This window comes from Gavia stellata, chromosome 1 (assembly GCF_030936135.1).
Source record: "Gavia stellata isolate bGavSte3 chromosome 1, bGavSte3.hap2, whole genome shotgun sequence".
Lineage (NCBI taxonomy): Eukaryota > Metazoa > Chordata > Aves > Gaviiformes > Gaviidae > Gavia > Gavia stellata.
In genome coordinates, this window is record NC_082594.1 from 93,330,796 (window position 1) to 93,356,830 (window position 26,035).

Consider the following 26,035-nt stretch of genomic DNA (forward strand, 5'->3'; position numbering starts at 1 on the left):
TACTGAAGTATTTGCACTGGAAAACAAATGAGGTAACATTCTGCTGTAGCTGGATATCAGTATTTTAATGTGAAGAAATAAATCCAACCATCAAAATACCTCTGTACTGGAATATATGGTAGTAAATATTCTCCAAAAAACAGTTCTGTATTAATACAATTATTCCAATCCCAAAACATAATTTATTAAAAATACATTAAGAAGTTATTTTCAGTAAAACAAATATAGAAAGGACTAGTTTTCTTAAGCAAAGCATCCCTTTTGGAATTTTTATTCTCTGTTTCAGTTACAGACATCAGCATAAAATAATAGACCAATAATTTGAGCTGGACTTTCTATAATTTTTATTTCCGGGGATAAGATTTTATCTATTCTTTCTGGTTAATACTGCTGTCATTCTGTAAAACATTGGCATTCAATAATCCATTCGGTATTAAAATGAACACTAATGTTAACACAAACATTAGAGGCTTGTACCAAAGCCAATTATGTCAGTGGAAATGCTGCCAATGATTTCAGCTAATGTTGACAAAACCTGAAGGTCATCTATGAATGTTAAAAAATGGCATATTCTTCTTATTTAACAAGTGAAATCTGCTTGTTTGACTCTAACCAATCTTAATGCCATTACAAGAAACCATTCGACAAGGTGTCCCTTTTGAATCTGTAAAGCTGAAAGTAAAATATTGGACTACTCATGTATCACAACTGTCCTAGGTACAGACAGGTTTTAAAAATATATTTGAGTTTTCTTCATACAACAAAACTGCTTGGCTGCATTCTCAGTGTCTTTCATTATTTATTGAAGCAGATATTGGGCTGTTTCTCATTGGGGGCATGTGTGTGTGTCAATTTTAAATGTATTGAAAGAGAGAGTGCATTATATATTTGCATGGGCTCTCAGAGCTTTCATTATTGCAGATCATTGTGAGCAGTGTAGCAACTACCCACCGCTTGTAACTGTTCATCGTTCCTGAAGCAAGTACATCAAATATAGTTATGGGTAAATTGGAAAACTGTTAATTCAGTGTCAAATATTTTGTACACATTGAGGATTTTGCTGGGGAAGAGAGGTGTGGAATTAGAGGGAGAAGCCCACATTTGAGTTGCAGTAGCTGTAAAGCAGAAGAAAGCTAAAACCATTGACCTCGTAGCTTTGTAGTGGTCACTAAGGTGCTCTGTGGATCACTGAAGATCCTCATTCAACTTGATATATATAAGAGAATCCTAATCTGTCCTTAATAAGATACTGAGCCTTTTTTGGGGACTGTGGTTCTCAAATATTTTTTGTTGCATCACTATGCACCCTGTTAGCCCAAAAACTTGTACAGGTCTTCTCAGTGATGCTGTGCAACCACTCTGCCCTGCAAGTGGCCCTGCAAGACACAGCTGCAGAGTTCCTTTCTAGCAGGTTATTCAGAAACACATCTCTCTTTCTCCCCAGTTACTCTCAAAGTAGCAGTGCCATGAGGTACTATCCAGCATAAGAAAGAAAGACAGAAAGATCTATATGCAGGGTGAAAAAACCCCCACCTCTCTGTAATACCAGAACTGATTTTCTATGGGATTGTGCTGCTAACTGTTTACTTAAGAAAAACTCCAAAGGGCTGATAATTTTTTCAGGGAAGGTCTGTGGGATGATAGTCCGTATCCCAATTGAAACTTTTAATCCATATTTTAATATTTCATGGTTTTATTTTTAATCTAAGTCATTTGAGTTATTCAAGCATTAAATTACATCTGTAATATACGGGTTTCTTGTGTAATTGCTTTTAAACTGCAGATCCTGTATGCTAAACATTTGTTGGCTGACTCTTCTATTTCTATAACAAAACCTCCACCAACAAAAGCTCCTAAGCAAATCAAAAATAAGATAAAGCAATATAAAACTTATAGAGCAGTTGTTGGCATTATTTACAACACGGAGCTTATTCAGTACATGCAAGCATTACATTTTGTATTTGAAATGCATGGGGGGAACCCTTGTTGTGTAAAATAAAGTTGGTATTTGTTTAAGGGAAAAAGGGAATCTGTCTTCCATCATGGCTCCTTCTTTATATAACTATAATGATTCAGGTTTTATAATACCTTTCTGGAGAACATTAGGTCTCTTCACTACTATCAAACACCTACCAGGAGATTACAGTATTGCCAGAGCAATTGCTTCACTTTTGTTCCTGAAACAGCCCATTCTATTGAAGCTGTTAACTTGAACACTGTGACAGAAGCCTTTTTCAGAGTCCTCAGCAGTAACTATCACCACTGACAACCATCTAAAATCTGGAACAACTGTCCATCTTAGATGCACAGCTTTTAGAAATAAGGTCTTAAAAAAACCAGTTGGAACCAAGGACACTTCCTGCTGGGGATGTGACAAAAGCATGTATCTACAATGAAAGTTAACTATCAATCTGCATATCTGGCACACTTTCTAGATATACAGTAAAAAAAGTCAATTTTAAAGAAAAAAGGAAATTTAAAAACTTCCATAAGCTAATTAGATTGTAAGCATAATGATTCTTTCAGGTTCACTGTTTACTATTTTAAAATTTATCTGTCAGTACAACACAATTTATTCCTTCACTTTCTGCTGTAGGCAAATGACATTATGGGTTTGCTATAAAATTATGAAACTCTGAGAAAATAATGAAAAGTATGTAAAAAATATATTAACAGACATTTCTGCAGGACTTTTAAAAAGGAGAGTAACAAAATACTGAAGGATGACACAACTATTTCATCTAGTGAAAGGGCAGAATAGAGATGAATTCATAATGTGCTTATATAATAAAACAGGAATACTTAAAAAAACGGCACATTTAAAAAATTTTAAAGCACAATGCAAAGAATTGTTTTTAACCTGGTGTAAGTATAAAGTACTTTGAAAAACAATCTATATATTAAAAATGTTAAGACTTCAGTAGTGAGTCTTTAATACACCTTCCTTAACATTGTATTACAGATTTTAACACACAAAAGCATTTTAGGGCAAAACTTTAAAGTTATAACATAAACATTTGGTTCTATACCACAAATTTTCTCTTGAGGGGCTACACCCTAAATCTAGAATGCTTCTGTTTTCTACAGTACAGCTTCAAAATCACATTTGTTACCTATACAATGCAGCACTTGAAATTAATGATATATTACTGAAATAGCTGCAGCCCAGTTATGTTTCTGTTGCCCAAATCTATCCTATCTGATGTGTTTGAATGTAAGTTCTAACCTCAGAAACCTGCACAAATACTTTATCATAAGTATTTTTACCTTGTCTGGCTTGTAAGCTTAAAGCCAACTATAGATTCTTTATTCAGGCCAACTGCTTCAATGTTGATGACATCATCCACTTCTGGCTCTGTAGCAATGAACAGCATTGGAAACTTCCAAACACCTCCTGTAGCGCACTGTACTACGAGAGTTGCTTCATTCCTTAAAATTACAGATAAAAACATTCAATACATAGAACAATATTATAAAACATAAACTGAGTAAATTAATGTCCAAAATAAGCCTCGAATGTGTAGAACTGTACTACAGTAAAATGAAAATACAGATGGCTTTAAATTGGAATTCATCCTTAATTTTATGTGACATAGTACATATCAGTTGCACTTAGACTGGAATGTAGACTAAATAGCACTTGATATTTACAGCAAAGTACAAGAAAGGACATAATATGAAAGCAAAATAATGGGCATAGCCATGAGGTTTGATTCTTCTTCTGCTTACTCTCTGTTGAGTTAAATTTGTTTAACTCAATTTGTTTTATTCATTATTCTTTATTGCCTGTGATGTTAGGGGAGAATTTGGTCCAGAACATGTTAGCAGTTCATATTAGAATCAAATACATCTGATGAAGGTCTATGTACTTTAGAAAAATTCCAGACTCTGATGTCTTCAGATGGTCTAAGAAGAGAGTTGGTGCTGTAGATTCTGAAGATAAAGAAACTAATTAATTGCAGTCATTGAGTCTTCTACATGAAGCCTGATAAGTCTCAAGTACACAAAGATAAAAAAAACAAACCAAAACAAAAAAATAATAAAGGACAGAGTAGAAATAAAAAGGTTTTCTAAATTAACCTCCCCTCTGACACAATGGCAGTGCATGGGTTGGGTGGATAGTCTTTTCTAAAGGTTTGCTCTTTGTTTATTTCAGTTCCCTCCTGCATCCTAAAAACACCCTCTTTGCATGCAACCCATGATATTTGGCAGGGACTGCTCCCTACTCTTGCCGGTTATGTTGAGCCTCTGAATTTCCCGTGTGCCTGCATCTTACTGAAGCTTCTTTCCTCCCCGTACACATTTGCTTCCAAAGGAAGGCACAACTTCCCTCTCCCTCCAAAAGGATCTCCCTTTCACAGTTTCTTTTTAAAGAGGTGGGATGTACTAATGTAAATGAAAGCAAATCCATCATTTTTCATATCACAGCTATAAAAAAGGATAATATTTTCCTGCGGACTGCTGTTACTGGAGCACTAGAGACTAATTTCAAATTCAACGATCCCATCCAGCCAAAGAATATACACACATGCTCGTCTAGGAAAAGTTTTTCAAGACTGACAAACCATCTTGTCTGTATGCTTTCCGCAAATTTTGAGAAAAACTAATTTTCATTGGAAGTATTTTAATATTCCAAAGTTTAGAAGTACAAGTAACTCAAAGGAACCATCTAGCAGGCATTAAAAACAAACACTGTTAGTTTTAATACCAAAGATATCATACTGAGAAGTGGCAAGAGAGAACATCTAAAATAATAGATCTCAGAGGTGCAATCAAAATGAGGAAAACAATGCAGGGAGGTGCTTACACAGCTAAGAGTGACCAGACAGGATTTTATTGCACGTTCCGTTGGTAATAAGGAACAGGAGCTTACCTCATTGGTTTGTTAGGTGCAAACACTATATTAAAGATCAGTGTTACGATTCCGGATTCTCTATCCCGTTCTCTTTGAATCAGATGCAGACCAACAAAAGCTCCAAGCTGAGATTTAATTTCATTTGATTGATATTGTAATTCATACAGAAATTCCACTGTTGTAGAGAAACCTAAATGATACAAGAGAAAGATCAGGCTGTGTGCACTCTAACCTCACACAGTTGTCTTGTTAGTGGTTACATTTCTTTCATTTCTTACTAAAAATGACAAATAAGTAAAACTAGTAATTATCCAAAACGTGAGTGATTTGCTCCTGACTGAATAGCAAAATCTTCCAATTTCATATAACAGGCTATATAGTTTCCAGCAAAATGGAAGCTGGAGAACACACTTAGAAGTGAACAGTAATAGCAATATTGTTCTGGCTACCACTTCTGCATTACGGTGAGATATTTCTAGTTCATCAGTCAAATGAAAATTGCAAGAACGTAATACTACTTTTGAGTAAAGCCATTGGGACAATCTCAGGAAAAAAAAAAAGTCATTAAGAACATCAGTGCCATTGATGGCTGCAAGCATGAGAAACAGTCTACAGAAAAATAGTGAAGATGTCACTAGCAGCCTCTTCTCTTATTCCCCATAGCAGCTATGAAAAGGCCAAGTAGTAATGACATAAGAATAAGCAGCTGAGCGTCTTGAATCAAATGTCTCCTCCAGCTGTAATAAAGAAAACTGTGATATTCAGTGTACAACAGTTATTTGTGCACAGAAGGGAACATTTCTATGAGGAAAAGAATCTCAAGATGCTAATCTATTTAAAAATCTTACACATTTTATGGATGAAAGGTCTTTTAACACAACCACTAAATCCTACAGATTTCATTTTATTCTGACCACATATCTCAGGGCACATTTTGAATCTGCACAGCTTAGTACAATGTGTTGTGCAGAACTCCCATGTATGCATCCCTGTAGATGCTGGCTATAGGGACCCAGTCAGCTGCAGAGTTAATTCCCAAGGCCTTCCAACTTGGAATTCTAAAATACAGATTACATTTATTTTTATATAAAGTCCAAGAAACTATGCAGTGTGAGATATTTGAACAAAACCTTACTTAGTTTGGGCCAATCTGTAATGCTACCCCATGCCAGTGAGTATGGAGATGCCTTCCTATGCTTGTAGCCCTTTCCCCTTTTCTGAAATGTAGAGATTCCTTCTTTCTACTTCATTAAACTTTTGTTGCCAATGTTTTTGTAACACACAGATTAACCGTAAGAAATGTAGCGGCTTATATTGAAACATTTCTGACTCTTTAAAGTGGATCCTTCACACAGATGTTTGAACAATTTATGCTAGAACAGAGTTACACAGATGTAAGCAAAATATTATTACCAACATTACGGGATTATCAGTCATAGTAGATACACATGAGTACCGAATATATAGAATTTCCACATGTTAATCTATCTATTAAAAATGTACTTTATTACAATAAATGTACTTTGTTATAATGAAATTAAACATGAACATTTTTCCTACAGTTCATAAAATTCCTGGGATCATCCTGCATTGCTCCATGCTTTGTTGTTTCTCTATTTGAAAAATATAATGTCTATGCCATGCATTCAGATTCCAACACAGCCCAAGGCTTGAAGTAGTCACCCTAGACAAATGCGAAAACATGAAGTTTCGGACATAAAAATTAACATATTATGGGAAAGATGACATCATTTGGAGCATTCCACAGTGAGAAAATTGCAACTGTCGAGCAGATGTTTCTTTCAGCGGTTATATCACACACTGCTACTCAGGAAAAGCTTATTTTATAGTCCAGATGCTAGGAAAAAAATGTTGTGAATTGCATGCTGCTTTTAGTATCCAAAGACATTTGGGTTTGGTTTGACATATGTGTATAGTACCTTTTAGTCAGAAGCAATTAAATATTTATATTTTTTCTGCTGCAGGCTGTTTTGTAACGTGATCTATGCTCATATTAAGTATTTAGTTAAAATATTTTAATACTTATACCACCTAAGGAAAAATGATGCTTTTATAAATGCCAATATTTGAAAGCTTCATTATGCTTGTCCATTAGCTATTTTTGATCTGCACTGCTGATCTAGTTTAGGACTGTTGAAAAAAGAAAAACGTAATTAGATTTTCATCACAGCTGCCCTGAAGACTACGATGTTATCATACTATGGGAAGCCTCTGTGAATAGCTTAATATTTGATTCTAGACAATTCCATAATACACATGCTGCCTAAATAAACTGGCAGAAGTTAGAGGCAAAAAAAAAGTTATGAATCTTTACTAGAAATTTTTCCAAATTGTCAAATGTTCTCTTAATTCTTACAATTTCCAGTTTCAATTAAAATGGTGAAATGAATAAAACATTGGAGAAAGAATTAACATTTTCTTTAAAGTAATGCCAAATACAATATAGCATAAAATTCAAATATGCCTTGACCCTTTAGCCCAGCTCTTTGTATGTTTTCATTGATTAGTTATCTTTTTAAAAATCCCCATTTTAATACAGGTAAAATTCTTATTTTACCTAATGCAAATTGTAAAATACACATGCAGATATAAAGTATACCAAATTAATCCACCTCTGTTCTGTAAATAGAGAGCAGCAGGGAGAGTTTTAACCACATCTGATTCAGCATATAGATATTTATCAATCCAAATACTGGGAAAATAAAAGGGTGTTATTTATATACAGCTTTTTATGTTTAGGGTATAGAAATTTCAGTTATAAAAAATATTACTCCTTATATTTCCTGAGGAATATAATGCATTATTTAAGTAAGAAAAGGAGCAAGAATAGGTTTTTGAGGTAATTATTCTATGACTTTTTTTTTTAAAGCATTAAACATTCCTTGTTTTGAAAGGCAATTAATCTCAGTCTTTAAGTGTTTTCCTTTGTGTAAATAAAGAATTCTAAGAGATAGTATGCATGTAGGCAACGTTTATGTATGCAGAATCACTGAAGCAGCTCTGTTTAAAAAACCGTAAAGCTTTTGAGCTATATAGTTCTATGACTTGGCTGTCATTTATTTTCAAGTGCTAGTAAGGATACTCCTTAAAAAGCCCTAGAATTAAAGTGTTGAGGATTTCTTTGGGTTTTTTTAAATAGCCTCTAGGAAGATGAAAGGAAATAGACCACCTTTTTTTAATTTATTTTCTGACTCGTAAGAATGATAGTGTGGAAACTCCAAGGATTTTACACTCTGAGCATATAAATTGGGCAAATGTGAATTTTTGTGACTGTTAAGATTTACTGTAAAACTAATTAATAGATGTCATACATCTAAAAATTAAAAGATGAGTCTAACAGTTTCACAAAATAAGTACCTTACAAATTTAAATTACTTTTTAGTGGAAAAGAACCTGTATTCAAGCTTCAAAAGAGTTAATTACAAAGACATTGATGGGTCTAATGACTATAGAAGGTACTGTGAAAGGCTCACTGGGTATATCTGACCTGGAATAGTTTCACACTGTCGTTACAGAAGCCTTTGTACCTCCCTCCTATTTTTGAAAAGCCAGTAAATGTTTGATTTCACTGAAGACCAGCTCATTATACGATGTGTTTTCTGATGATAAAAATCTAATGAACACTGACCTGTGAGGCTGTAGTCTTTTGTGGATACCTAAAGGAGATCTAGCTACCTGAGCTCTCTGCAAATAGTGCTTAACCTGCAGTGGACTTGGTGACATAAAAACAGCAAGTGGGCGGAACTTTCTGAGGGACCCTCCTTACTCTCACACTGTCTCCCATTTCCGATGAGACAGGGGGAAATTAAAGCTGTGATGGAAAGATGTTCAGACTGGAAAAATGCTTGTCCTCATTACAGAGGCTTTCTTTGGAGACATGCAATAAAACAGAGATGCAAGTGAATTCACTCAATTGGCCTTCCTCACCTCCCATTCAGCAGGCTGTAATCTTACTTGCATTTATTTAATAAAGGAGGTCCACACAATCACAGAATACAAACGCAGAATGAAAGCCCAGCCATTCATAAACTTGCAGCTTCATGTTTTTCAAAAGCTAGATAAATTATTTTATTTGGTGCTGAATGTAAACATACTGCACTCTCTCACTGATTTTTTTCTGCTGGTTCTGCTAATTCTTCAAGGCTAAGTACCCACTGTGGCCCTGACACTTAACAAAGGTTTCTTCCCCTCTTGATCTAATAGTCTCCAAACTGGTAAACCAGAAACTACGGGATGAGACCTTAACTACTCACTTCTACCAGACAGCTGGCATCTAAAGTTGACCTTCCAAACCTTGTGAAATATCTTTCTTCATAACCCCATTCAGCTCTCATCTGATACTTGTCCTTTTCCTGCTTTTCCACTGTCTTACAGGGGTCTTCACACACACTGCTGGAACTCAGTAGGCAGTGAGGAATGAACATTAAGTATGCAGTTATGCCTTACCAGCAAAAGCAGCAGCAGGGAGAATACATTACTGTACAGTAGATTAAATCGTTTTAATACAGTTTTCAAGTAAATATTCAAATGAATAGCAAAAGTCAACTATAAGAGTAATAAAGGGAAAAAATAAAAGGAAGCCTGGTCGTCAAGAACATCCTAACATTTAAGTAGATGATATCATCTGGGCAGTAAGAAACAAATCTCATCTGAGAAGTAAATATCTGTTTCTCACTGTAAAATGTCATAACTCCAGGAGAATAGCAGCAGAATAAACAAATTGCACAGACCTGGTTTAGTTGAATATGCCTTTCACTGAATTTCTTCATACAGGTACAAAAGTGCTGTATATAAAGCATTACAAATATCAGCAAAGATAATATCATCTACTTCATTAATGCCAGACACTGAATTACCTTAAATACAAAGAAATAAATGGATGATAAAGTGGTCTCCTTCTGTTGATAATATACTCATTGATCCTCAATACAATTCAAGGAATCCTCAGTGTAGTTCTGTATATAAATCTTTATATCTCTTCCCTGCAAATTTATTTCTCTTTACACATCCAATTAAAGCTTTTCATCCATATCTTCAAGGCTTTGCAAAATTCCACTCTTAGCCTCATCTTTTTTTACCCTGCATCCCACTGCCTATTCCCCTAGCAACCAACTTCAACATTTCTTTTCTAAATTTTCTCTTACATTTGATTTTTCTGTTTGCTAGTTTTTTCTCTTTCAAAACACTTCTTTAAAGCAGATTTCTACTGCTAAAGCAGATTTCTACTCTAAAGAAAGCAGTAGAAAGCACTTTCCCCTTTTTTTTGGAGAATATCTTTCTTCAAAACACTGCATCATTTAGTGAATAAAGTTTGTGAATCCATGTATATGAAATACGTGGTGAGCATCTAGCATCTCCTGTTCCCCATATATTTCTGCATTCTTCCTTGCAGCTAGTTTCCATATATTCTCTCTCTTTTTAAATCCTTTTAAGACTAATTCCCTTTTTAGTATGTCTATCCATATTCCCCTCTTAACACTCCTTCTTTATTACTTGGCATAATAAATTGAAACAAAAACCTCAGGAAAAGCAAAAGGCTTCTCATCAGCTCAAAGGATCTCTCACATTATCCTGCTTTGATCTGGCATTCTACTTAGCTTTGTATATTAATCTATAAATTAATGCTTTAAAGGAACTGATTAAAACGTATTTTTTCAAAAACATTGTATTCCTTTTTTAACATTCTCCTTTTTTATTTAGTATTTTCTTCATTTGTGTAGCAATTCTAGCAAATAAAGATCACATCTGTACCTAGGCACAGGCAACATCAAACCAGCTTCTTCATGAACATATGTTATGATGCAGTCTTAATTCACATAGACTATTTTTTCCATGGTATCCTGACTCATTTGCCTCACTTTGAATGTTGCCTCCTGAAATCAGTACAACTCAAGATGTCTTTTAATCTAACCATTCAATTTGTATTGGCCCACACAAATGATAAATTGAAAACAATATAATTTATCATTTCACAGGTTTTTCCACTGCATTCACCATGATGATGTCTATGCACTTCAATGCTTAAAGTAGTTACATTAATGACTAAAAGAAATTATGCTTGTCATTTGGAAGACCAACTTCCAATGCAAGCAAATTTCTTCAGATTCCTTTGGAGGGGTAGTGTGTTTACAGGTAGGCCACCAGATAACCTGCCGACCATGAAGCGATAGCAAAGTTGTTGCTTCCAGTCTTCTTGTATTTCAGCATTATGGCTATTCTTTCCTCCCTCCCAGCCACCCTCTCACCCTCAGAAGTATCCCAGTTTTTAGCTTTCTTTTTTATTGTTCGGTGGTTTACTGGAAATACATAACTCACAGGGCATGTTTTTTGTTTTGGGGTTTTTTTTGACAATGCATCAATGACTGTACCAATTTTCTATGGGTAGTTAAGAGGACAGCAGTGATTTTGCTCTAATTCCTTTATCACACTCTTGTGTTCAAAGAATTTTCTAGCTTTTTGTATTATGTTGTATACACTTAGTAACTTTCTCTTTTCAAAATTCATTTAAACCACTTGCTTTAGAAATCTCTCTTACTCCTTTTCTTCCTGTCAATATGTACTGTGTCAAGTATACTTCTCTGAGACAGAAAACACCGTTTTCTCTATTTTGGAACATAACATTTCCTTTCATGGAACTTTATCATTTGCTAGTTAAAATTTCATTTTACTGCGGTATGAATGTGACCTTCCAAATGAGAACAAATAGATTTAGCCTATCATCAGCTATTTCTGTTCCTTCACACTTTCTCATTAAGGTTACATGCAAAATACAAATATAATTTGTCCCACTGAATAAGACGAATTATGCATTTAGAAATTCAAGCTCCTTAATAGTTACTTATAACATTCTTCATTTGAGGAATACAATCTTAAAATGTTGTGGATCTAAGCATCACTTTGTAAATCAGCTGTGTGTCTATACAGTGTATGGTGCTTTTCCTGAACTAATGGCGATACAATAAGTTTAAAATACCTGTTCCAAGAGAAAATAAGTGTTTTCTGACTTCTTTTAACTTCTGTCTTGTAACTTGGGTGTAAAATTAGAACCATTTTGCTTTTATAAAAATAGATTTTTCTGATCAGCCTTGATCAGTCTGAAACAATTTTGAGTGAAAAGGAACACCTTGGCTGATTGCTGCTAAAAATCTGAATGTATTAAACTGCACAGAGATTCAGTTCTTACTCAGCAAGCCTGTTTCAGTGTTTCAACAAATCATAAAACACTGCTGTTTAAAATATTCCTACATCCAGTACCATTTATTTGCCCTTTGAAATTCTGTAGAGCTGACACAAACCAATCCAAGACTTCTTAATCTGAAAACTCTGAAACCCACAATGCTTGAAATAACATAGCACATATGTAGCAAAGAGCTTCTTGTTGATTTTAAAGGCACTTTTACATCTATCAAGTCTGCCAGCTACAGAACGCAGTACTTCCAGAAGCTGAAAAGACCGTACAATCTGATCTGTTGAGCTAATCCTCACTTGCAATTCCAATGCAAGTTTGTTTTAGAAGATTAATAACAGCATGTTTTAAAATGTTTTAACTTAATTAGCAGATATTTCAGACAGACACATTACTTAATAACAATGGAATATCTTCTCTTAACATAAACTTCAGACTGATCAGAATCTGGTTGCCTGTTGAACACAATGAAAACTTCATCATTTTTGTGTGGGACATCAGTAAAGAGAGATGTGGCATGGGAATGCGTGTATTGTAAGGTTTTGGGTGTTGTTTTTTGAGGACATGTGAGAAGGATATGTGCTAACTGTTGTGACTTGCAATATATCTGTTGATTCATGGTCATCACATGAAATGGGGACCTAGGGACCAGGAATTGCTTCTGTTCTGGGTTTTTTTTGTAATAGCTGCATTGGTTAGAAGTTTGGATGACAAAGATGTCAACCTAGGTTATGCTATTTCCCAGTATCTTAACCTAAATCACTAGGCAAACAAGCATGTGTGACTATAGACTAAAGAACTTCAGCCTGAAGATTTTCCCATACAAACCCAGATTTTTGTGTTTTGAAAACATGTCCCCACATATTTAAAGCTTGTACTCAGTAGCTCTGCAAATTAAAAAAGCACACTACACTACAAACATAAACATAGGTAAAAGGGGTAATATAAATTTGCAATCTCAGGTGGAGTGACTCTCTGTATTTCTTTCTAACTAGTAAGGTGATATGGAAAAAAGAAAAATTTCCTAGTAAGTATTCCTCACCTGTTCATATGAGCATTCTTATAAATAAGATGATAGAAAGAATCTGTCTTACATCACATCAAAATGACTTAAATTGTTTATAAGTTTCCTGATATAATTTCAATTCTAATATCTGTGCTATAATATAACCTTTGATTTGTTGATCACATATTAATTTTTTTTGTTGAAAAATAGCAAAAATGTGAATTTATGCACATGGAACTCTCTACTGATGCAGATAAACTGTTTCTGATCTTGTCACTAGCATCTGTAAGCATGTCCTAGGTAGTTTTACACTATACTATGGTCTACTACAAAAGAATGCATTTTTTATCTTTTGAATTTTTAATATACAAAACAGACTTAGTTACAGAGCCTAGAACACAGGACCTAGTCACTAGGGTCACATTCATTTGCTTTCTCTTTCTTTTCCAACAAATTGCATTCAGTTTTACATAAAGTGGAACATCTATAACACAGGGGAGTGTAAATTTGTCTACTATAAGACAGCTGTAATCTCATGGGAGGTATCCACTTCTGTTATTTTTTGGATACAAATCAAGTTTCAGAACTAATAAAAAGATTGTGTAGTAAATTTCTGAGGTTTCACTCTGTCTTCCACAGCTGGCTTGAAGAAAGAGTAATGATTCAAGGTTGCAATTTCCTTCAATGTTCTGTGGTGATTCTATGTAACCACTAGTTATCTTATAATTTTAATTTCTAGCTATATCTTCAAAGCTTCAGACCAACTTATTCTTAAACTGTCAAAACTACAGGCCCAATGTATTTACAAAAACATAAAGTTGTATACATTCTCCAGAACAAGTGGGGAAGTTTTGTTTTTTCCTTTTTGCTTCATGTTCATATTGGAAACATTCAATGGGGGAGAGAAGAAGGAGATCTAGAGTGGATAACTTCATTTTCTCCAACAACAGTACTTGAACAGTGCAGCTTCAGAGACAGAAAAAAACAAGGACAAATAATTTTAGCAGAAAAATGACAATAGGATGTAATAACCTGGAAATAGAAAAGCGTTTGGGATAGACTTATATGTGTGCATGTGTTTGTTACTACAGTGACTGCCAGATACATTGTCTGAGGCAAATTTAGGTGTATAAATCCTCTGCTTGCTTTTTTATGATGAAAAGCATGCAAACACAGCTGAGACATACAGGGAGAGCACTGGTCCACTGTTCTCCTGGAAAACCTACGAAGTTCACATCTTAAGGGCTTTGATTAGCTGTGCTTTGTTGATGGCCCATAATTAATGAGAAAATAATGCAAAAAATCTAGTGCAAATTAATGCAGATGGTTCATTGTGAGATGCTATGATGTTGCAGAAGCACAACTAAGATCCTGGAGAGCTGTGCTGGCTATGGTTTTAAGTTACAGAAGCTTTCCCACAATATCTTTACAAAATAAGGGTGTAGCGGTGCTGTTTCTATGGAAGTAATACTTCCTTATGACCCAACCAAAGAAATTACAGGAAATTCTGTGAACAAGAAATGGGAGAAATGGAACTTTGGCAATTGCAATATAACAATTAAAGTAATTCAGAGACTCTTGTAGCAAATTATATTGCCTAAGTTTCTCTTAGCCGCTAACTCAAAAGACATTTTTAAGAGATATCTATTTGTGTGTTCTTGTTTCAGAGATACATTATGTTGGGCTAGCTAATCATTTTTTTTGGACTTCTCATTTTTCCTGGATGTACATCATACTGAAAAGTAACACCAGGAAGAATTGAATAATTTCTGGTTTTGCATTAGTTATTTTTTTTTTGCACTTTTGTGAAGCTGAATAAATAACTTCAGATTAGTTTGTAATTGATCTGGTTCCCTGTAAGTGTTGAACTTTTTAACTGAGTGATTTTGCACAGGTGTTAGAAAGCAATTTTATTTTACATAATGATGACTTATTCATAAGGCTTGCAGATATCAATATTTTATAAAATGGGAAAGAAACAGAAATGAATGACTGTCCTGTAAACATAAATATAAGCAGTTACAAACTATGTTTGCTCACAATTCACAAGCTCTTTTTTCAGTGTTTTTCATTACTGTTCCACTTATATTAAGAAATGGAAGTAGGAGGGGTTACTTGTGAGAGAAAAAATTATGCTAAATTGTTTCTTTTTTTAATGGACCAAGTGGTAACCTTGTATATCAAAATCAGGTAAATAAGGTCCTATTTGAAGTTCTTCATTAAAATGCCTGTGTATATTGCAGTTCAATAAAGGAAATAAACAATACAGCAAATCTCTCCCGTGATTCATTCATAAATAAAGGAACAAACAGCCAGATGTTAACAAAAATTCTGTAGCTGACAAAACAATCCATCTAGGCTTCATTCCTATTCTGATGCCCTATTCCTTGACTTCTACTAGTTCCCTGTTTTCCATCAGGAGTTGGCACCTTTAACAACAAGGTAATAATCCATAACAGAGTGACCCAATTGGGTGTTCACCCCCTTGTCAACACTTTCATGCTGCCATTGCTCACAGCTTTCAACAACTGTTAATCCAAAACAAACACTTTGTTGTTCTTTCTTCTGCTTCTCGCAAAGTAAAAAAATCACTTAACGATCTCGTTTATATAGCTGTAATTCTCACATCCTCAAATACCATTTCTAAAATAATGCCACAGTTATTCTGACAATAGAGAGACGGCTTAAGATATAGGGCCATCTTCATCATTATTGTCCTCTTCATATTGCTTTCAATATTAGCCTGCTACACTTTATCAGCAATTAAATTAAAATCTCTGGATGAGAGAGAAGTCTATAAGAATATTTTGTCTCCATCTATACTGGCATTTTTCTTTCTTATGCCGATAAGTTTTCTTTGGTCATACCCAATTTTATTGAACTCATTTCTTAAAGGTGAGCTTCCTGATCCAGATCTGTTACATCAAAATGGCATTTAGTGGAATCCATACCACTGGCTAACATAAAAACTTGTTGGGGGAAATAGCTTTTAACATATCTTTGGACATGTTGTTCTTTTTCCTGGCTGTATACTCCACATGCTCCCAACACAGTCACGTTTGGTCGCTTAGAAATTTGTGAATTTCAGTCAAATATCAATAACTGATAATTTGTGAATGTTTAATGTTTTTCTTAGAAGATCATGGAAAATTAAACATGTTTGTATTTCCCATTGAATATTTAAAGTAAACTAAACAAGCTGGTTTATTAGAATAAAAAATAACAATGTTCACCCTTGTTTGAATGAATCTTGGGTCTTAAATTTCATTTACTGAAAAAAAAGTCTTTAGAGCGGTATTTAACAAAACAGATGAAAAATACATATAGGGTAAAAACATGCATTTAATGCAATGGAAAATTATTTTTTAAAAGGGTCATATCATAATTACCATGTCTAAAATATTAATTATTTGATGTCTGGAACTTTGCTGACTTCTGAATAACAAACTATGTAATTTTAGCTAGACACTATTTAGATTGGCCCCTCTTTCTTAAGAAATTACAATAATTTTCTGTTTCAAATGATACCTTCTGGATTGGATGAAATTGAATTCTTTTAACATAGAAGACACGCTTGAAGATTTTTCTCTTCCCGAGAATTTATACTTGTCCAAATAATTTAAACACTGAAGCACAGTAGTAGCTGTTTAAATCCGATCTGCCAGTAATTATCATCATTTATCTTTGGATATAAAAACTGCTTACTACACATCACACATACACTCTGATGAATCACTCTTTCAGAAGAGGAAAAAAATGAAAAACAGCTTGCCAGGCTGTTATCTTAGAGGTTTATGCTTTTATTTACATTATTACTGGTAGACTGGAGAAAGCTGAAGTAGCTGGTATATTTGATTCCTAACAGGCATCAAATTCATCTAGCAATAATGACATTATAATGCCATTGAAAACAATGAAAAGCATCAGAGTTATAAATGATCTTACTACCTGTGGTGTAAAGCATTTCATTACCAGACCTCTTGCTTGAAAAGATGCAATGTCCCAAATCAATGATGTCTTGCATTATATGCAGACGTCAGTGTTAATAAATATGAATTATTATTCCTATGAATAAAACAAGCACTACACATCATGAATCTGCAAGTCTTTCAAAATGCTGCCTCAACTTCATCAATGCATGTTCTTCTTGTCAATTCAGATGCCACCATATTGGAAGGAAATAGCCCAGGTATGTTTACGGTAGCCTACTCATATGTGACATGTCAAATAAAGAGCTAAGCCTGCTAGTCTATAGTAAAAAAAAAAAAAAAGGTAACATGTATTTTGATATACAGCTGTTCTCACAATGCTGAATAAAGTTATGTGATAGTATTTACAGTTCTCCAAAGAGGCAAGAATGTACTTTGAGAACGTCACATCTTTTTATTTTACTAGATTGATAACTATCACTTCGTAATATGGGAATGTAAGATTATAATATGCCCAGAGAATAAGATATCTTTGTCACCGCAATTTGATCAAATATAAAGTTTAACTAAGTAATTACAAATATTAACTAATCAGTAAGTATATGCTGTACAAGCTCTTGTTAACAGTTCAACTTCAGATCCTCTCTTGTTTTAAAAGCATTCAAAAATAAAATCTGTTTCAAGATCTGGACAGTGATTGCCAATATGAGACTACATTGGTCAGTGTGCAGGGCGGGGCCATGTTTGCATGAAAATCATCCTTATAGGAAGGATTTAATACATCTTGATTTACATTTTACAGCTTTTCAGTTTTCTTAGTTCTTTGGCAGAAGAGTTTCTGTAACACGGTATTCCTGCAAAGCCTCCATTGGGCCAGATTCAAAATGGCGTAAATGAGACACAAAAGCCAAGTTTGCTTGTCTCTCAAACTGATTGCCTAGTAGATTGCAACCATAGCAACTTCTGTAGACTCATCTTTTACCACCATACAATGCATTACACTCTTGACAAAGCTGGAACATGGGTGTAATCCCTTCCCCTAATTTACAGCTACATTAAACACACATTAGGATGTCTCATGTCATGTGTCATAATTTTTAAATAACATTTTTCTTAAAAAGTAGGATGACTTTGAAACCAAAAAGAAATGTAGGTTAAGTCTCAAAGGTGCAATAATTGATGAAGGTTAAATATAACAATCCATAATTTGTTGTAGTGAGTATGGCTATGAACACATAGAAATACCGGGCATACAGCAGTAACAAGCATTCTTTTCTTACTACTTATACATTGCACCACTCTGTTTCAAAGAGAGGTATAATATGAAAAGCTGGTGTATCTCTGAAGAAATTGATTTTCACTGTGTCCTCTGCTGATTAACAGTAAGTGGAAGCTATCTTTTTACAAAGCTTTATTGCTGCTTTCAAACAAGGCCTCCTTCTTCAATCCATTTTGCTGCAGATATTGGCCTGCTGGTGAGAATGCATCTTACAAATAGAGACAACCTGCAGATGAATATTTCTTTGCAATGCTTACACAGACATATTTTGGCTAACTTTAGACTTTTGGAGGCTATTCTCTTTTAAAGAGAGATAGTATGTATGCAAGCCTCACATCCAAGACAGATACAGAAAGAAAGCTTCAGGTTCAAAGGTGCCTATAACAGCAGACATGCTATTATACTGTACATATACATTGTATATGTAACCCATATTTGCAACAGGGTAGAAGTAGGGACTGAGAGAAGGATTTGTCTAAACCTCATCTGTTATCAAGGCAGAGCTGCATTTGGTGAAGCACTTACCTTATTTGCAATGTTCCTAAAATAGCATGATATCCAAGCTATTTATTCTTACCATCAGTGACTTGAACTTCTTCTTGGATGTTGGTTGCCTTATTTGTATTGACCATGGCAGAATTTCTCACAGCAGGCATAGCATTTGCACCAGGAACTACACCTGTCAGCAGCACTTCTACTCTTCTTTCTACTCTCTGCCTGGCTCGACAGCATACCACAGCTACAGAAAAGGAAGAACCCGTTATTTGTAAAGCATCAGCATCTTGATTTTAACAAAACAATTAAACATAGAAGTTAAATGTGCTTAGACAGTGAGAGAATTCCAATAAGGACCAAGACAACAAAAAGCTTTTTCCCATTCCACGGTTTCTATTGTTCTGTTTAGGTGAAGTAGTAGAAAATATTTCTAAGCAAAGAAAAATCTGTTCCTACAGTTAGTTCACAACAGCACTTGCAAATTTCTCCCTTTTTCGGAATCATGAAACGTATCTTCATTTTAGTTCATTTGCAAAAAGAAATTATGGTATAGTTTGATGTACACCAATAAGAAAGGAAGGCTGAAAGGAAAACAAAGAAATGAAAGAATTGAAAGGTTAAATGAAAGAATATTAAGCTACTATTTGATTTCTTAATTTAAGAATACTGTTGTTCAACCTTCAGCTTTTACAGAACTATGCCAGAATAAAAAGCTTTCTGACACAAGTTTCTCTTTGAAGCATGGCAGAGCTTTTTTCAATTCAGTAAGTGATTTTAATTTACTGCTTCTAAAATATGTCTTTTTTCATTACAAGGTAGTTGGGGTTTAGCTTATACATTAGATTTTATAAAGCTTACTTTAATAGTTATGGTTTATGGCTCTTTCAGTAATTATTGGCACAGAAAGATGAGCAAATTAGATGTAAGAACTGAAAGAAAAATATGTTTTCCCAAAGAAAATACTTAGAATTTTCTAGAGTAATGGAAATCAACATGAAAAAGAAAAGCTGATTACATATTTCTCAGTTTCAAGGTCTAAATATTATTTTCATCAGAATTATACCCAATGATTCTTTAAAAAATAACTCTGAACTTAACACCAAGATTTAATGAAAAATTATTTAGAACCATATCTTGATAAGTAATTATGTAAAGTGTTTAAAAAAAGAGCAACGAAACCCTTACTTCTATAGCATGTTCATATAGTTTCAACTTTCAGTTCTGGGGCTTGATTCACTATCATAATTTTGGAAAATAGGTATTTTCACATCAAGTTCAAGTCATTTCCTTTCTTTAAAAAAAAAACAAACCTTTTTTTTTTGTTTTCCTTGGTCTTTTCCTGTTTAATAGGGTTTAGGCAGTTTCTATAGCCCTCTTTAAGCATTTCCATGAGAGAGAGTTACTGAAATAGTTAAAAACACATCTTTTTTTTGAGATGCGTGGCCTTATATTTAAGGATAAATTACATCGTCTGTATTACACCAGCTTACCAAGTATTTCAGATTACTGTGTGTACATGTCGTGTTCGCATAATTTTCAATTCCGCAGCTCATCTTACTACCAGAACTGATTCTACTTTTTATTTTTCCTAAATGGCTGAGTAATATTTATGGATGAAAATCAGATCCCTGGGGGATTTGACTGGACAAGTTCCTGAGCAACCTGATCTAATTAGACCTGGCTTTGAGCAGGGTGTTGGATTAGATGTCCTCCAGTGGTCCCTTCCAATCTAAATTATTGTATGCTGCTTTGGCTCTAGAAGAATCAAAAAAATATTCTGGATGATTCTCCATTTGTAATCACTTTTATAAGATAGCCAAGTTGTAATCTACTTAACATGTACTACATGGGTTGTGACCACTGATCATTTTAATTGGTCTCATGAGATACTAAGCCAAGTGACTTCTAGAAGTTTAAGTATATTAAGATGCAAATAAGAATGACACAAAAGATGAACTGCCTAATATACTAGCAAAGCAGCTTTGTTTTTTGACATAACAGCTTGTAGCCTCCAGGCAATTTTAATAAATGTCTGCATTAAAAGAAATGACATTACTATTTTGATCATTATTAAAAACAATGATTTAAAAACAAAGTAGGTTTCTTGTAAATTACCTGCTTTGGATTCATATCTTACAACAGGGATTTTTAAAAAGTCCATTTACAACTGAAAACCATAGACTTTCAGAATCAAGGCAGGAATGGAATCTGTTTCATAAATACACTTCCAAACAGGTATTATAGTTTTCCAGGACACTTTTCAATGAAAGATTTAGTAGTTCCTCAGAAAAAAAAAATTAGCCCAACATAACATGGTGATGGCTAAAAAAAGATATGTATTCAAAATTAATGCAGCGCTCCTTATATGCATCACAAACTTTTACTGAACATAAACAAGTGGATAACACATGTAGTTATAAATATTCTACAGTTTAGATTTGCTGTTTTAAAGAAGCATTTAGGAATTTAAAATTACTTAAGATTTGACATTACTTAAGTTTCTGATCATATACAGAAGTGACGTCACTTAAGCAACTATGAACGCTAACAGTTTTGATTCATAACTTCTATACCTAATTGAAAAAACAGCCCATTAAAAGGGAAATTTATCACAAAGTCTACCAGTGAATTACATAACACAACAAACATTCACATCAATATACATAGTTTTAATGCTAATGAGAATCTTTAAAACTGTCATTTTGGGCAACAGTTGATTGCATGATAACGTTCTGCTTTACTCCTTAAGGTATTAAAGTGGAAATTAAGGAGATGAAAGCTCTAATTAATACCACATCATTGGTATTTGTCTGCAAGTAAATGGTCCTTAAGCAAATTAAATTAATGACAGTAAAAATATCTGTTTCCATAGTTTTCCAGAAGTTATTCCTGTACGTTAGTCTATTTAGTGTAGAAAGGTATTATATTCACTCATCAAAAGACAAGATGAAAAGACAAGTTGGTGTAAAATTGTCCCTTATCTACACCTTGAGCTGTAGTTTCATCAGGGTTATAGATTTAAAAAGCTGTTCACAATTTCTGTTTCTCAATTCTGGGATTCTATCAGACCTCTAAAAAACAGGTGCATCAAATCTATAAACATTTACTATCCCAAAAAATAAGCAACAACAAAAACCCTACAAGTGTCAGTCATCTTTTTAACGCAAGTTTACTTCTCAGGAGCAAGTGGAAAACTTAACTGCTATTCACAGTACTCGATATTCTGGTTTTGATTAAGGAGTGAAATTCAAGGCTGAGAGAAACAGCGGACATCTACTCCAATATTTTGTATCCTGTAAACTCTCTAGAAGGGTGTTCTGGGTGCGTAAGCAGGATTCTACTCTTGCATCAGTCTTTCATTTGATTTACCTTCAGTTCTCTAACCCAGCATTAACTGGGACGCTGAAGGGCACAAGCTTTGAGATTTTCAACTGCTCTGGGCTCCTTTTATCAACAATGAGAATAAAATAATACATCTAGATTTGCTTTGCAGGTTGGGAAAGGAGATATTATTTTTAATATGTGATTTTATCTTTTTTTAAGTTGTAGCAAAGTACTACTGCAAATTCTCGTAATCAAGCAGGTGAGAACACAAATGACTATGTAGTTTTCTTAAATTTATTGTTCAAGGTTTTTTCAATCATTACCTACCTGGAACTAATTTCTGCTGTGGTGCTTCAGGTATTCCATGAACCGGATAGATCCAGACTATTCCCTGAATTCCCCCATTCTCTGCTACAGTAACACTGCTTGGAAAATAAGTGAAGCGTATCATTGTGACAGACTGCTGAGAATGTTTTTTTTCAAAGTAATCTAGACTTAAGTGTGGCTGGAGAGGTGAGACTCCATTTTATTGTATGCTGTAATGCTAAACATATATCTAAGAAAAATATGAAATAGAATCCAACCAAATCAGAACAGCAATAATTTACAACCATTTAGTTTAGTGTCTTCAAATATTATTCTGTCAGGATATGAGAATATTTGGCTTGATCTGCTCTCTCTTCTGTCATGTCTATACTAAAACAAAGTTTATGTATTTTTTGCATTACATAAACATATTCAAAGGACAATCATTATTAGCCCAAATATACTGAAAAATTAGAGGCATCTAAGAGCTTTCATTTGCTCACTATCTATAACTGCACCGGCAGCTAGTACTTTACATTTTCTTTATTTAAAGTTAGAAAAGGTAGGTATTGAAACAGATAAAAGTCCTACCTTAAATCTGCATACTTTGCAGGGTACATTAAAAGCTTCTTATTTTGGACACCCATTGCCCTCGAAATCAGACACTTATTGCCCTTGGGAGCTACACAAATAACCAAAGGGGAAAATTATGATAGGATTGAGTATCCTAAACTACTTTTTCTTTCCCTATTAGAATAAATTACCTCTTTAAGTCTTTAATTAAGTCAGCAGAATCCTCATAAGGCCAGTTTTCACCATTTTCCCTCATTACATGAATTACCACCACAGCCTCACATATTTTCATTGTATCTGGCATGAATAGCACCGGGATGTCCAGTTTTTCTTTGGGAGCTAATCGGGTTCCTGTAAGATAGAACAGATCATTATGGTATTTTGAAAGTTTTGAAAATTATTTATATAATTTTAATCATATATTCCCTTTTTTGATTTTGATATAATATTTAACATTTTATCATAGTGTACCATTCTCCTTCTGACAATGAATTTCATTTTACCCTGCTCTTGCTACAGCCAAATGTCATCTTATAGTAGCATTTGTGGCCTGGCTTCCTGTAATAAGGTACTTTTTGATTCAATGTTCTGAATACAGTCGTTCACGTAAAGAGTTATTTTAGACTTCTACTTACTGATAAAACTTTGAAATGAGACCCAGGGAGACTCTGAAGGCTCAAAATAAAACACGCACAATTAAGTGAATGTCCCACATTTAATATTCAAAGTTCATGTGTAATATATGTAAGTCAATACCATGACTTTCTAGGGCCTAATTCATGTTTTTTGAGCATCTGTGGGTTGCAACATATGAGAGTAACACTGCATAAAAAAGACCAATCCAAAAGCAATTGTTCATGTTCAAGACATAATTGAAATACATTTGAAAGAATTTACATCGTTATTATACAAGCGATGTCTTTTCTGTACAATTTTTCATCTGATTGATTTTGCTGTTTTAAAAAAAATAAATCTATGTTGTCTATAATGAAGGTGGCCTGATACATTGCATTTTTAAGGGCATTTTTCCAATGACCTGCCAGTCTGCCAAGTATCAGAACATCTACCTCAGGGTGTGTTCCAGCTATTTCAGAAATAAATTTATAGAAAAATTACACAAAGTACAACAAGTAAATAATACAGCCTTTTCACTAGCAAGCTCCTTGCTTTGAAAAGAATTCTTGAAATTTGGTGGAACTGACATCTCAGGGTTAGGGTTTCAGCTTTAATTCTATCTGTAGAAAAACCTCTTAGTTGTGAGTAACTACTTCTACATTAAGCTTTGAATCCATTTTTGTGACAATTTTTCATGCCTGCTACAACACATACATGCTACTACAGGTCTATGAGTATCGTTCCCTGAGAAGACTGAATCTGCTCAAGTTAGTATGCATGAGACAAGCAGCACTCTCCCTGTGATTGCTTCTGCTGATAACCACAGGCTGCTGTGTCCTCAAAAAATGTCAGCAGGGAAACTTTATCTTGTGCTCCAAATGTTCACCTAAGTGTCTTGAGGGTGAAGACCTCAATGCTGAGAGCTGTAGCAGAGTGGCTGATAAGAAAATTGTAATTCAGTCTTGGGAAGGACAAAATATAAAAAAGAGGTAGATGCATGGAAGTTTGGAAATGACAGCAGACATGTAGGGAGACAGAGTAAAATGATAACAGACAGGAATGGACGGAAGAAAAGGTCAAGTAAGTCACAGAAGGGTGGGAGGGAAGGGTTTGAAAGACAGCTCTCCAAAACACAGAACAGAAGTCAGGACTCCATCTGCACCAATCTTCTGCTAGCATTTAATTATAAAGTCTACTGGACACTGCAACTTCTATTCCTACTTCACAATCTGTTCTTGCTATAATTTCTTCCTTCAACACAAACAGCAACTTTTAATAAAGATATCCAAAGTAGCTTGGGTAGATTAACAGCGTATTTAAATCAATAAATGGGCCTGTCCAGACTAATTAATTACCTTTATGAAGAATTATCTTGTACTGTGTTATGTAGGTACTTCCTATAGCATATAACCCCACTGGAGTCAATGTGGTTCTATAGCTGTAAAGCTTTTAGCTAGAAACACTCTTAAATTAAGATAAACTAACCAAATTAAGATTGGAAAGTCAACCTTAAATTAGGAAGGTTGGGATTATTTAAAGACAAACCACTCCATCTGCAGGATTTCTGTCTCTTACAATAACAGTGCCTCAGGACATCAAATATAGACCACTGCCTCACATTATTATGGATTCTACAAATACTAGGGAATTCTTACCTGAATATATCTGGATTTCTGTATATAAGAGGTTTATCATGTAGTAGATATCAATATTAACCACTGGCTTTGCACTCGTAATTGCTTAATTTTTGTGTATTTTTAGAAGTCCATTTTGGCATGAGTGATTTGTCTTTGAAATAATTACTTGAAAAGTCTTGTATTTTGAAATAGCTTGAAAATATCCTCATTAAAAATGCTAATATCTAGATGAAAAAATAAACTATATTTCTTCTTTTTTTTAATAAAGATTTAAGATTTTTCTTCAGGTCTTAATCTCCCTATTTGATGCATTATCTATCAAGTACATACCCAGGATTTAAAAGGTATACTATATGTACACATATTGTTGGCAATAATGTTGTCAAAGGGTTTTTTGAAAACCTTTAAAAAGTAGCAACTAATTTTTTAATTCAGTATCTGAAATAACTAAGCTGACCACATATTGTTGCCATACTTCTGAAAACACTGAACTAGGATCCATCCCTCTGGAACAGAAGTTAGCTACAACACTGATGCACTCTGTGAGAGAAGAGGCAGCTCTTTACCGTGATTTGCCCATTTTGGGCCTATTCTGGTGTAGTTAAGGCAGGGGCCTGCAATATCTTTAAATTAGAAGTGTATTCCTCAGGATATATTTGCAATTAGACTGCCTCGAATCCAAATACATACATACTAAGATAGTGTAATCAACAACAATATGTAAGCACTTTGTAACACCATTATGGCACATCCAAACACAATGTTTAGGCTTTTTAATTAAGTTTGTAAGCAATGTGACCACCAACGGG

At 34.2% G+C, this 26,035-nt stretch overlaps 1 protein-coding gene across 1 annotated transcript in view; it reads right to left on the reverse strand.

Annotated features, from left to right (window-relative positions):
- CFAP47 (cilia and flagella associated protein 47) overlaps nucleotides 1–26,035 on the reverse strand; it is a 338,108-nt gene that overhangs the window by 15,644 nt on the left and 296,429 nt on the right. Inside the window, exons 58-62 of the mRNA XM_059824083.1 lie at nucleotides 23,166–23,325; nucleotides 22,423–22,520; nucleotides 18,854–19,015; nucleotides 4,874–5,045; nucleotides 3,268–3,429 (exon numbers count right to left, since the gene is read on the reverse strand). Coding sequence (XP_059680066.1) covers nucleotides 3,268–3,429; nucleotides 4,874–5,045; nucleotides 18,854–19,015; nucleotides 22,423–22,520; nucleotides 23,166–23,325 — 754 coding nt within the window. The remainder of the gene's footprint in view (nucleotides 1–3,267; nucleotides 3,430–4,873; nucleotides 5,046–18,853; nucleotides 19,016–22,422; nucleotides 22,521–23,165; nucleotides 23,326–26,035) is intronic.